General features: G+C 34.8%; 2 protein-coding genes across 2 annotated transcripts; both read right to left on the bottom strand.

Moving 5' to 3' along the window:
• Nucleotides 1–5430: 5430 nt before the first annotated feature.
• Nucleotides 5431–8723, bottom strand: LOC134250829 (uncharacterized). Its single transcript, XM_062733172.1, has 2 exons — nt 8584–8723; nt 5431–5839 (listed from the first exon to the last, which is right to left on the bottom strand). Exons 1-2 carry the CDS (start codon nt 8651–8653, stop codon nt 5499–5501), a joined length of 411 nt encoding a protein of 136 aa, XP_062589156.1. The 5' UTR covers nt 8654–8723; the 3' UTR covers nt 5431–5498.
• LOC134250820 (salivary glue protein Sgs-3-like) lies at nt 8695–9508 on the bottom strand. The gene is made up of 2 exons (XM_062733164.1): nt 8804–9508; nt 8695–8724 (listed from the first exon to the last, which is right to left on the bottom strand). Exons 1-2 carry the CDS (start codon nt 9506–9508, stop codon nt 8695–8697), a joined length of 735 nt encoding a protein of 244 aa, XP_062589148.1.
• Between the last annotated feature and the right edge of the window lie 2697 nt (nt 9509–12205).

Raw genomic sequence — 12205 nt, 5'->3', positions numbered from 1 at the left:
GAGAAAATTAATTGGATTTACGTATTTATATGGATTATTTTTTGGGATAAAAGGCATAAGCAATCTCAAGAAGGTTTGTTTTGAATATTTTGGTAGTTATTCCCAGTGCAAATCATTTTATATTCTTCAAAATCGTTTCGGAGCGGATCCGCTCCGATTTGCTACGTTGCAAGTATATGGGACGTATTCTAACTGTGGTGAGGGCTTGTCCCGAGACACAGTTAGATTATTCTAACTAGATCAACCCCTATGCCTTGAGTATATCCCAAACATAAATGTACGTGATAAGGTTATAACTGAGGAAATTCGAAATGTGTAGTCCTGAAAGGACACCTAGATTAAAACTCTTCTTCTACATCATGTATACTCGATTCTCATTATATCGCGGGTTTCGTTGTATCGCGGTATGTCGCAAAACTTTGGATACATAGCCTTTATTCTTTTTATTGATAGACAATATGTTTATGTTGTCTGAATGTTTACTCTTTTGATGATTAAGAAGTATGGAACATCCGTTTGAAAAAAAATATTTTAAAAAAACGTAATTTTTCAGATTTCCAGTCACGTTTTTATTATTTTTAACCATTATATTTATAACCTAGTAAAAATTATACTATAGCTCATCTTTTAAAGGTCCTAAGTTTGTATATTTATTTACTTTTCCTGTAGAATTACATAGTAAATTCAAAAATAAAAATTGAGGTCCATGTCATCTACAAGTTTCCATGTTTTCCCATACCGCGATACAATGAGACTCTCCAATTTTGGAGGTAAATAAGACTTCCTGTTTTAAAAATAGACAATAACTTAAACGATGCAAGCTTGGTAAATAATTTTACACTAATAATTTAGTCCATAGATTGGTTTATGAATATTTTTTGATGAAAGTTAAAAGTAAAAAATTGGAATAACACTTTTTATGCAAAAGGATTAAGTACCGCGATATAATGAGACACCAGTATACATTGAAACGATGCAAAATGGTACATACCTTTATATAATCCTGTTCAAAATGAATGGATTGCAGTTAATTTGTCCATAATCTTCGTGAAACATAATAACATTCACTCTCCGCCATGCCTTCGTCATAAAATTTCCCTCGCTAAATACTCTCGAAAAATGACGTCATGTGATACGAGCTTGAATTTTAGAAAAATTAAAATAAAGGATTTATAAGCTTATACAAGGAGAATTGATTTTAATTTGATATCTATTTTTTTTTTCTTATTATTTTTTATGAAATTCGTTGATGCAGGTCAACATGGGTGGATCTAAAGGGGATGGAACCACGTGTGGTACCCAACACCCTTGACAAAAAGCTTATAAGATATATGAATTTAAAACACCGATATGAAATCATTAATTATAACACTGATTCTCCCATCCCTTGTAATTGTATTCGAGAAATATAGTAGTAATATCTTCAAGACCGGGCCCTTTCATTTTAAGTTCTTGGATCTGTTCTCAGTTGGATATTCTCATATGAAAATGCTGGTAGATAAATATCTGATAAGTAAAAGGATTTATCATCATGCTCATATCGTCTATGATTTTCATAGATTATCACTGTGTTCTTTTTCTATCAGTATTTTATCAATCCGTACGGAAGGACGGAATTCCACGGTCTTGTACTAGCAGTGTCAATCCGAAGATAATTTTCTTTTAGTAAAAGGTGATAAGTGTAAGGATCGGGTGATAAGAGAGAGAGAGAGAGTTTTTTCTCTGTCATAATGATTTAAGACGTCTTAACTTAGGAAAATCGAGAGAGAGAGAGAGAGAGAGAGAGAGAGTTTAAATGGTTTTTTCCGGGTGACCAATGATTTACTGTAAACCAACTTTTATTCGCGACGACTTTATTTCGCGATTTACTAAAGGTAAACTCATTCGCGACGATTAATTTTCGCGATCAAGTCTTTTTTTTAAATATTTCAATAGGCACAGAGTCTTCAAAGACAGGTTCGCGGCGAGAAATATTCGCGATGTTGAGGCAGTCGCGAACCTCGCGAAAATTTCTCGCACGCGAATAAAAGTTGGTTTACAGTAGTCTTTGGGGGGAGAGGGCTCCTCCAGATTTGCCTACTTCCTTACGATTTTGCGCTGCATTCCGTTTCACTCATGTAAACTGGCGCACTTCTCATCGTTCAAGAATTCTGAATGATCAAATGGCACTCTATTTGATTTTGAATGTAACCAATGTCACAGTATATCGTCGAATTTATATGATTAATAATTAAAAATAAATAATTCATATTTATAAATCAAACAGAAACTCCAATTCTTTTTTTTTAATTTATACTCTTTTAAATATTTCCATAATGATGACATAACGTGTAGCATTATATATTGCAAAAAATTGCAACTCTCTTATCCCTGACAATGGTTAAAAGTTTAGAGTATTTATATCTCATAATGATTTAAGACGTCTTATCTTAGGATGATCATAGGATAGCTTTGAAAAACACCTTAAGATAATCTTACGATGATCCTAAGATTTTCTTAAGATATATCTTAGGAAATTTCTTATGAACAATCTTAGGAAAGTTTCGTAAACATGCCTGCTGACTTACGACAATCATAAGATTTGTTACTGCCGTTTCACAAAACGATCTTAAGTATTAGAAATCTTACGACAAGTCTTAAGACAAATTCCATTCTCAATATCACAGGGATTTTTATTTAAAATATGTCTTTTTTTTAATTTTCTTTGAAATATTGATATAACGTGCGTCTCAGTTTGTTTCTTTTGCAGATATACCCTCGGGGGGGGGGGCATTTTATTGTATCAACTTTAATGTTTTTTTGTGTTTGTGAGGGGTCATTAAAATTAAATTTGAATTAATTTCATCACAAAATTTTAATAAATAAAGTTTGCTTAAATGTCTTTTTTTTTTGGCTCCGGAAATGGTAGTTTCTGACAAAATGCATGTGATTTAGACTACTAGTGTATTTGAAGCTTTGCAAATACATGTAATGAACGATTTTAACAATGACTCCTTTTGAAACACCAAATCGTGTTCAAAGTTCGTTCATAACATTAATTCGATGCAGGTGTCTTTGAAACGCTTCAACTACTGCAACAAAATATCAATGATAACAGATGAAGAAGGGAAACGAAAGAAAAAATTCCAATAGAAATGTTACGGTTTCAATACTATTATAAAAAAAGGCATAAAGAAAGCCTGTACATTCAGCATCAAATACCCGGGGGTATTACAGCATACTAAATTGTCATACACATTCCGGTGGATTAATGAGGATGACTCAAAATTATCCCATGACCGACAAATTTTTCTTTGATCTTCACAAGGGTGTATTTCTCATATCAACAAAAGTGTTGTGATATATTAAATATCACATATGTGATATAAAGCTAGTGATATCCAACAGTTATACCCTAGATGTAGGAGGAGCTATGCAAATGAGACAATAATTTGTTTCTAGATTTTAATGAACTTACAGAAACAAGAAAAAAACACACAATACAGATAGTTAACACAGTTTAAATCAAAATGCACAAATCTTTGCAAAAAAAAGACACTGATATGGTCTGGCGGAGCAATTCTCGAAGCGGATAGCTTCATCTCCTATAGGAATTCGCACATTCAATGGTAGTTTCCTTCCGGGCATCCTCTGAAAAGTTCATTTCATGAACACCTTGCTCTCATGTACAGTAGAATATCGGAACAGATTTGATATAAAGTCCTCGATCGGGGGTAGGGAAATCCGTATGCGCCCCTGGCTTCAATTACAGTGTACAAAACATGATATAGTGTTCGAAAGTTCTTGGTATATAAAAGTGAGTATTTCGGGAATTATTTTAAACTCACCAAGTTGTTGTTTCGCTGAGATTTCCAGTCGTTGAACACTTGAACCATGTTGACTGCCCATGAACTGATGAAGTGTTACGGCGTGTGGTTTTACTTTCTTGATTTTTTAAGCGCACTTATTTCACTGGCCGACACATATTTTCCGAATCTGTATAGCTAGTATTTTCAGTCCATTCCGTAAAATTTTCCCGTTTCAAATTTTCAATTCCGAAAATGATCCCAAACACCAACACTGTAAATCGAAATTCATAAAAGTCCTGGCCACATGGGCCATTTCTAAATCCGACCGCCTGAGTTCATACAATCTGAACTGTTTGACTCGATTGAAAATTATCCTCGTCGTAGGCTTGCTGCAAAAACGGCGATTCTTTACGCTATAGACCCCTTCTACTACTTTCTCCAAATCCATAGAATACAAATGAATTGATTATCTCAAGAAAATGATCACGTGGTACAGTACGAAGAAAATTTACCAAATTTGTAAATCCGTTACTTGGATACCAAAAACCCTTCGCGTTAAGACTATCACGTGGTTCTGATTCAGAGTCTTTATTAGTTGATGCAAAGAAAATACCTAATATGGGAAGAGGTCAAATGAAGGGTCATGGGATAAATCAGTTACATGATTGACAGCTCGATGATGCATACAAAATATCGTTTCGTTATTGCAAACTCGGAGGCTAACGCCTCCTCGCGTGCAATAACTCAACGATATTTTGTATGCATCATCTCGTGTCATCATGTAACTATTACATAAAACTATTTGATTGTTGTACGGGTGAATGTAATGTTTACTTTGAAATTAAATCACCACAGTTAGAGACATATAAAAACAATTTATATATTGTCTGCCACAATGTAAAGTAAAATCCATGGACTTTTCAAATCCATAAAAATGCATATGAACTTAAGAAGCATTTGGTGGGTTTTTGTTTGTTTGTTTTTTTTTTTTTGGGGGGGGGGGCTATTTCAATTGGGATTGGGCACAATCAAAGAAAAATGTCTTGACATGAATAAAGTAAAAAAAACATTAAGTATGTTATTTTAGTTTCCTATCGTATATTTTTTTGGGCAAATTATTGGGGGGGGGGGGGCCGTGTCATTGTTCTCACTGGCGGATATAGTCCAAAGGATTGTTCTATTTCTAAAAACCGTTTCTTTAAATATCCTTGGGTTTTTAGACAAAAGATACACTGTCGCCAGTTTCCCTGTAGACTTAAGACATGTATCTAGTTGTCCTAAGATGATGATAGATCTTAAGATTATCATAAGATATGACAGTTTTGTGAAACGGCTATGTTGCAATCTTACGATAATTTTCGGTCTTAAGACAGATCTTAGTCATAAGATAGTTTTGTGAAACGGGCCCCTGGTTGGCAAGTTTGCCAAATATAAGAAAGTCCACACTCAGACAGTATACATGTAGATTTGATAAAGTTTCTTAAAAACAACAGATCCGATGACAATTCATCACCTTGTAAAAAGATTGTTTACATCAAAAACTCTTAAAATGGAAAGAATGATTTAAGAACATATACGTCAAGAGAAACAACATTTATACTCTGCTCTTACTCTCTAAACCGGTTATATGATGTCATTCTAAAAAGTCAATTTTTTAATAGAATATACTAGTAGATACATTACTAATTTATTGATTTTTTCCATGGAAAATTAAGTATTTTTCTTCTCTTTTCCTTTACTTTTGGAATGTGATTTGGTGCTTCCCTTAATTTTCTTGCGTGGACCAAATCGAATATGTCTGTACAATACAGGCAGGTCTAGGAGAACAATAATCGCGAATGTGAACATAATAATTCCCACACCGACAATAGATCCTACTGCTTTTGCCGACGGACGAGGATCTGCCACGGAAATCTTGGCGTTTTTCTGGCTGGCCAGGTTCTTTTTTTCCAGCACAAGTTTCTTTTGTATGGCAGTTATTTTGTCCTGAAGTTGTTTTTGTGTCCTGAAAATCACCTGGTTTTTCATACGTGTACATGGACATTTGCATCCTGTGAAAAAATAAGAAAAGTTTTGGAAGTTTAACAAATTTTGACCAAATATGTACATACGTTAAAGTTTAGAAAAGTTTTTGCGGCGGGCGATATTTAAGAACATTCTTTGATAACATTTAAGAGATTATACTGAAGGGAAATCGCATCGTGTTGCCAAAAAACATAACACCCTCCCCCCTCAAAAAAAAAAAAAAAAAAATCAAAGAATTGTGGTCCTCCACTTTCGGTAGTCTTTGTGGGCGAGATGTCATTATTTATGGCATGTTGTGTAAAATATAAACGCCTTATCATATGTCATTCATACAAAAATATTATTAAAGTTGATAATTTTTAAATTAGGTCAAACATGAAGGTCGAGGGTCCAGAAATAATAGCATGCTCTGTTACAACGCACTTTGAAAAATTACGCACTTTGAAAATTTTTTTCAAAGTGCGTTAAAATTTGGGACCAAGCTAACGCACTTTGAAAAAAATAATTTTTTTTTCAAAGTGCGTTAATATCGACCATATCAACGCACTTTGAAAAAAATGTAAAGAGTGATCAATATTCCTTCAAATAATCGGTATGATAAATAATAGATCCTGGTTTGATAATTTTTTTGTTAAAGTCACTGTAGGACCTGATATATTGACGTTTTAAATATTTAAGGTTTTGATAAAATAAGAGGGAAAATTTAAGGGTCTTGAAAAAAAAAGAGTGACGATTGTTTAAGTTCATTAATTCGTTTCTTTTTTTTTAAATTCTAGTCTTTGATAAGTAGATGTAAAGGTGTATAGGGGGCACTAACAGAGGACAGCTTCAAGCAACTTAAAATTAGCATTTATCATAATAAAAAAGGGGCCAATTTGTTTATTCAAACTATGAAAATTCTTTCTCTCTCATACGTTTTACTGTACTTAAAAATTTCTAGTCTTCATCTGTTTTAATTAACTCATTTATTATTGAAAGTTTTCAACGTCATACCAGTTAGGTAAATACATAATTATATGAATGCTATGAGTATGGCATAGACATCGAGACTTGGTGAAGGGCCAGGGGAGGGGATGGGGGGCTAAGCCCCCACTTATTTTGGAAAGATACGTACATCGTATAAGCATTGAAAATGCAGCGTACCCTTTTCAGGTTTATTGCTCCCCTCCCCCGTTTGTTACCGACACCTATGTATTGGAAAGATAAAGATTTGGACTGAGGGATCTTATACCCGTCTTCTCCTCTTTTCGACGGGAGTAAATCAATTCATTTTTGAGGTTAGGGTTAGGCTTAGTTTTTTGAAAGATAAATAACAAATAAAATTTTTCCATGACTAAAATATGATTTTTTTTTTCAAAGTGCGTTAAGTGTCTCCATGGTAAAATATATTGATGTAGACTCTTAACGCACTTTGAAAAATTGAAAAAAATTTTCAAAGTGCGTAATTTTTTCAAAGTACGTTGCCACAATGCTCGGAAATATCTCACAGGTAATACACATGTCAAATATGAAAGCCCCATCTTCTGCATAAAAAGTTACACGGGAAAATTAACATTTTTGAAATTAGGTCAAACGTTAAGGTCAAGGTAACGGGTTTAAAAATCATAGTGCATTTAGAAAAGTCTTGTCACAGGTAATATACATTTGAAAGATGAAAGCCCTAAATCTTCTTATTCCAAAGTTATGACCAAGATTAAAGCTTTTTTAAAAAGTAGGTCAAACTTCCAGGTCAAGATCACGGGGTCAAAAACCATAGCTTATTTAGAAAGGTCTTGCCACAGGTAATACACATGTAATATGAAATTCCTATCTTTTTTCATTAAAGAGGTATAACCAAAGTTAAAGTTTTTGTGACAAGCGGACAAGTCTACAAACTGACAGACAAACAGACGAATTAGATTAAATGTCCCCTCCTTTATCTCGAAAGCGGGGGGGGGGGGGGCTATAAGCACATTTGTCAAAGAAAATCTCCATTTAAAAAAAATGGATAACTTGGTTAAAGAAGAAAGTGTGAAAACAAGCATTTCTTTTACCTCGACCTCCAAGTGAAGAGTGTTCGAATTTGACTCTGGTTGTCATATGCGGAAATATTAACAAGTGGATTATGTTTTGATAGGAACTGTCTTTCAATTTGTGTTATTCTAACATCGAAAAGTCAGACTGGTATACAAGTGAATTCTGTATAGACCCCCTGATTTCCAGCTAGCTCAGATCTGTAGCTCTCGGAAAAAAAATATATTGATAGACCGGAGAGCTACAGTGCCATCCATTGAAAAAACTGTATATTTATTGCTCACAAAAGAGTGCGCTCTGTTCTGGATTTATTCTTCCAAATTCTTACCTCAGTTGCATAATATGGAAGATTGAAAAGGAAATCTCTCTTTTCCATCAAGTACTCTCGTAGTTGACATCTGAACGAAGCATATTGGACCGAATTATCTTTGAAACCAAAATGGCAGTATGTATAAGCGAAATGTTCGATGATTACAAAATCAGGGCCAGGAGGACTATTAACAACAATTATGATGAATGTTTTGTTGTGGAAAAAGTCAAAGAATATGTCAGGAACACACTGTTAGTAATATTTTGAGATTACAGTTTTAAAAACATGAAGAAATAAATCGAGAACCGAGCGCACTTTTTTGTGCGCAATAAATATACAGTTTTTTCAATGGGTGGCACTGTAGCTCTCCGATCTATCAATATATATTTTTTCGGAGAGCTACAGATCAGCAGCTAATTTCCAGCCAGCGATGATTTCATGACTTACTTTTACAGTAAGGTATTTCCTTTTCCCAGGATCCACCAGATCCACACTCTTGCTCCAAAGAACCATTCATAAACCGGGTATCTTTGGCACATTTAAAATTCAGCTTCTCTCCTACTTGAAAATTTTGCTTTTTCGATGTTCCTTCAAGGACAACGTTAAGGTTGGACTTAAACTTGGACATCAGTTTGTCCAGATTGCACAGTGCTGGGGATGTGGTTACTTTTGATATTTCCAGGTTAGGACTGGTTGTACTTGTTTTCCTTGTTGAGGTAGTTGTCTGAGTTGTTGTTGGTTGTGGGCTCTTTGTGGTGGTTGTCTGGGTTGTTGTTGGTTGTGGGCTCTTTGTGGTGGTTGTCTGGGATGTTGGTTGTGGGCTCTTTGTGGTGGTTGTCTGGGTTGTTGTTGGTTGTGGGCTCTTTGTGGTGGTTGTCTGAGTTGTTGTTGGTTGTGGGCTCTTTGTGGTGGTTGTCTGGGTTGTTGTATGTTGTGGGCTCTTTGTGGTGGTTGTCTGGGTTGTTGTTGGTTGTGGGCTCTTTGTGGTGATTGTCTGGGTTGTTGTTGGTTGTGGGCTCTTTGTGGTGGTTGTCTGAGTTGTTGTTTGTTGTGGGCTCTTTGTGGTGGTTGTCTGGGTTGTTGTTGGTTGTGGGCTCTTTGTGGTGGTTGTCTGGGTTGTTGTTGGTTGTGGGCTTGGTGTGGAGGTTGTCTGGGTTGTTGTTGGTTGTGGGCTCTTTGTGGTGGTTGTCTGGATTGTTGTTGGTTGTGGGCTCATTGTGGTGGTTGTCTGAGTTGTTGTTGGTTGTGGGCTCTTTGTGGTGGTTGTCTGAGTTGTTGTTGGTTGTGGGCTCTTTGTGGTGGTTGTCTGGGTTGTTGTTGGTTGTGGGCTCTTTGTGGTGGTTGTCTGGGTTGTTGTTGGTTGTGGGCTCATTGTTGTGGTTGAAGTTGTGCTTGGGCTTGATGTTGACAAATGGGCTAGATATATAATTTAGATGAATTACATGTATAATATTTTGAAGTTTTATATGAATTGAACTAATTCAAATTCTACATGGATGTAATTACATATGCATCTGGAAATATGTTGCTTGTTTATATGCTTATATACAGACAAAGGTGGGGAAAAAGATTTTGTTGATTCTGTAATGAATCCACCGACTCTGTGGTATGGCAAACCCATTCGAGAGAAAAAAATAAGATGTATCTTTAAATAAAAGAAATGATATTATGTAGCAGTACTTCTTTAATGAGATTAGCTCAAATTTAACACCAAAGTTTACAGGTGACATTACCGTTTTTCACTCTGACTCTGTCTTCATCATTTTGGAAATGAATCTCTGAAGTCTTATGTAGTTTACAAACTTTCCGCCTGTTAGAATTGACTGCATATTTGCATAATATAAAACAAAGAGCAACGATCTTTTTATATACGTTGTTCAAAGGGTCATATTTTGAGTTATCTGGAATGTTGTAACAAACTTACATTATGCAAACTTTAAAACTTATAATCAGTCGCAAGGGGGAAATGTATAAATAGGCTGTCTTTGGAGGGTGTATGATGGGGTTAAATAAAAGTATCATTGCATGATTCTGCACTCTGCTGCTGCAGTTCATTGTATACAAGTTTACCAATCGAAATAAACTTAGTCAATTTGTTTCGCAACTGAATTCAAAACATAAATGAAAAGCCACACTTTTCCTATTTCGTGTTCTGAATTAGAAAAAATAAATCAACGAACTAGCTGGAATTGCTTTTAATTCACATTTATTTTCTTTGATAAGAATCAAAAGCAACTATCAACTAGTGCTAATTGTAACGGGAACCGTTACAGATGTTCCCCAAACGCTCCCCTACTCCCTTCTCGTGCCATATTACCTGTAAGTTTCATCAAAGAAGGCAAAATCTATGCATTTTAGACGTAAACAAAGTTTTCCCAAAAGTATACCAAATATTTCAAATTTAAGCAATGCAGGCGTGTACATGTGATTGCATGAGCGTAATGACGATATCATCTTGTCTACACTTTTTACTCATTGGACGTGCAAGCACGTGCATGATGACCATACCTTTTTGTAGGTGTCCATTATGTCTGTCTATGTTCTTAATCCCATCCTGTTTGGTTGAAAAACAAGGGAGTTATAGCCATTTAAAGTTTAAGCCAATCAGATTACAGCGCACGTGCATGCGCGTGTTTTCATGACAATTATTATATATCGTATTGTAGGACATCTTAAAGTATGCCTATGTTTTAAATTTCAAAGCATTTTGTAAAAAAACAGAAAAGTTATTGAGATTTTTGTTTCAGCTAATCAGAGCAAAGCACATGTGCACGCACGTGCATGCATGTGAATGGTGACCATACCATCCTGTAGGAGTTCTTTATGTCTATCTATGTTGTAAATCCCATGCTGTTTGGTTGAAAACCAAGGGAGTTATAGTCATTTAAAGTTTCGGCCAATCAGATTGCAGCGCACGTGCATGCGCGTGATCTGATGAAAAATTTTATATATCATATTGTAGTACATCCTAATGCATGTCTATGTTATAAATTTCAAAGCATTTCATGATAAAACAAAAAAGATATTAAGATTTCTGTTTCAGCCAATCAGAGCAGAGCGCACGTACATGCGCGTGAGTTCATGCAAATTTGACCTTGTCATCTTATCTACACATCTTATATATCTTTATATAATGAGTTTCAAAACATTTTATCAAAAAATATAAAAGATACAACCATATTAAATATATCAGTCATTTTACTCATTGCACGCGCCCGCACGTGCATGCGAATGCGCGCAAAATGACCTTCGTTCGGCACATCTACACAACATGCCTACTTACCCTAAAAAGGTTTTAACTTAGTTTGGTGAACAGTTTCTGAGAACACTTCCGGACAAAAAAGTACCGGAGAAGAAATAAGAAGAAAAAAGAATAATAACTAGAAACTCTTGTTGCTACAGCAACAAAGAAGGTCTTCCGTTCTCTTCTATTTATCTGAATGAATGAGCTTTTTATCTATGTTAAAAAAGGCATATAATATTTTAAATGATTTCAGGAAAACAAACAGCCGGAGGTATAATTTAAAAAGATATTTTACTTTACTTTAGACAATTATATAGTCTTAATAACATGTACAAAAATCATTTTCAATTTTTTAAATCACTTTCTGTGACGACCGGAAGTGATGGAGGACGCATTCTACCCTATATTGGTTGGCCAATTTTCATGGTTTCTCGTTATATTATCTTCTCATTTTGAGGACAAGAAATCATGTGACCGGAAGTAAATTTTGAAAAGATATTTGAGGTTACTCTAGAAATTTCAGTCTGAAGAACATGTCCTTAAATCATTTGAAATGCTCTTTTTATAAAAATATTTATGGGATAGTATGATATTAAATTTATGCAGTTTTTCTTTCATAACCGGAAGTTGTCATTTCTGTTTCCAGTGGGGCCGACATATTTCAAAACTACAAATAAGATGATAAAATCTCTTACTAAGAAAGATTCCATAAGAAAAGTTGAATATTTTTATTTATTTGTTCACTTCCTGTGACAACCGGAAGTGACTGCGGACAACGTTAACCAAAATGGACTTGCCTACGTATAAAGATCTATCAGTCCTATA

The sequence above is a fragment of the Saccostrea cucullata genome, unplaced genomic scaffold (genome assembly GCF_032062105.1).
Source record: "Saccostrea cucullata isolate Sc308-1 unplaced genomic scaffold, CSIRO_AGI_Scuc_v1 ctg13753, whole genome shotgun sequence".
NCBI classification, from domain to species: Eukaryota; Metazoa; Mollusca; class Bivalvia; order Ostreida; family Ostreidae; genus Saccostrea; species Saccostrea cuccullata.
The sequence above is the reverse complement of the archived record's forward strand: the minus strand, read 5'-3'. Positions and strand labels throughout refer to the sequence as shown.

Excerpts from the sequence above, each read along its gene's own strand:
- LOC134250820 (XM_062733164.1), bottom strand. The coding sequence starts at position 9,508 with ATGAGCCCACAACCAACAACAACCCAGACAACCACCACAAAGAGCCCA. Across the intron at positions 8,725-8,803 it reads CTAACCTGGAAATATCAAAA|GAACATCGAAAAAGCAAAAT; the intron begins GTAACCACATCC and ends TTGTCCTTGAAG.
- LOC134250829 (XM_062733172.1), bottom strand. The coding sequence starts at position 8,653 with ATGAATGGTTCTTTGGAGCAAGAGTGTGGATCTGGTGGATCCTGGGAA. Across the intron at positions 5,840-8,583 it reads GGAAATACCTTACTGTAAAA|GATGCAAATGTCCATGTACA; the intron begins GTAAGTCATGAA and ends ATTTTTTCACAG.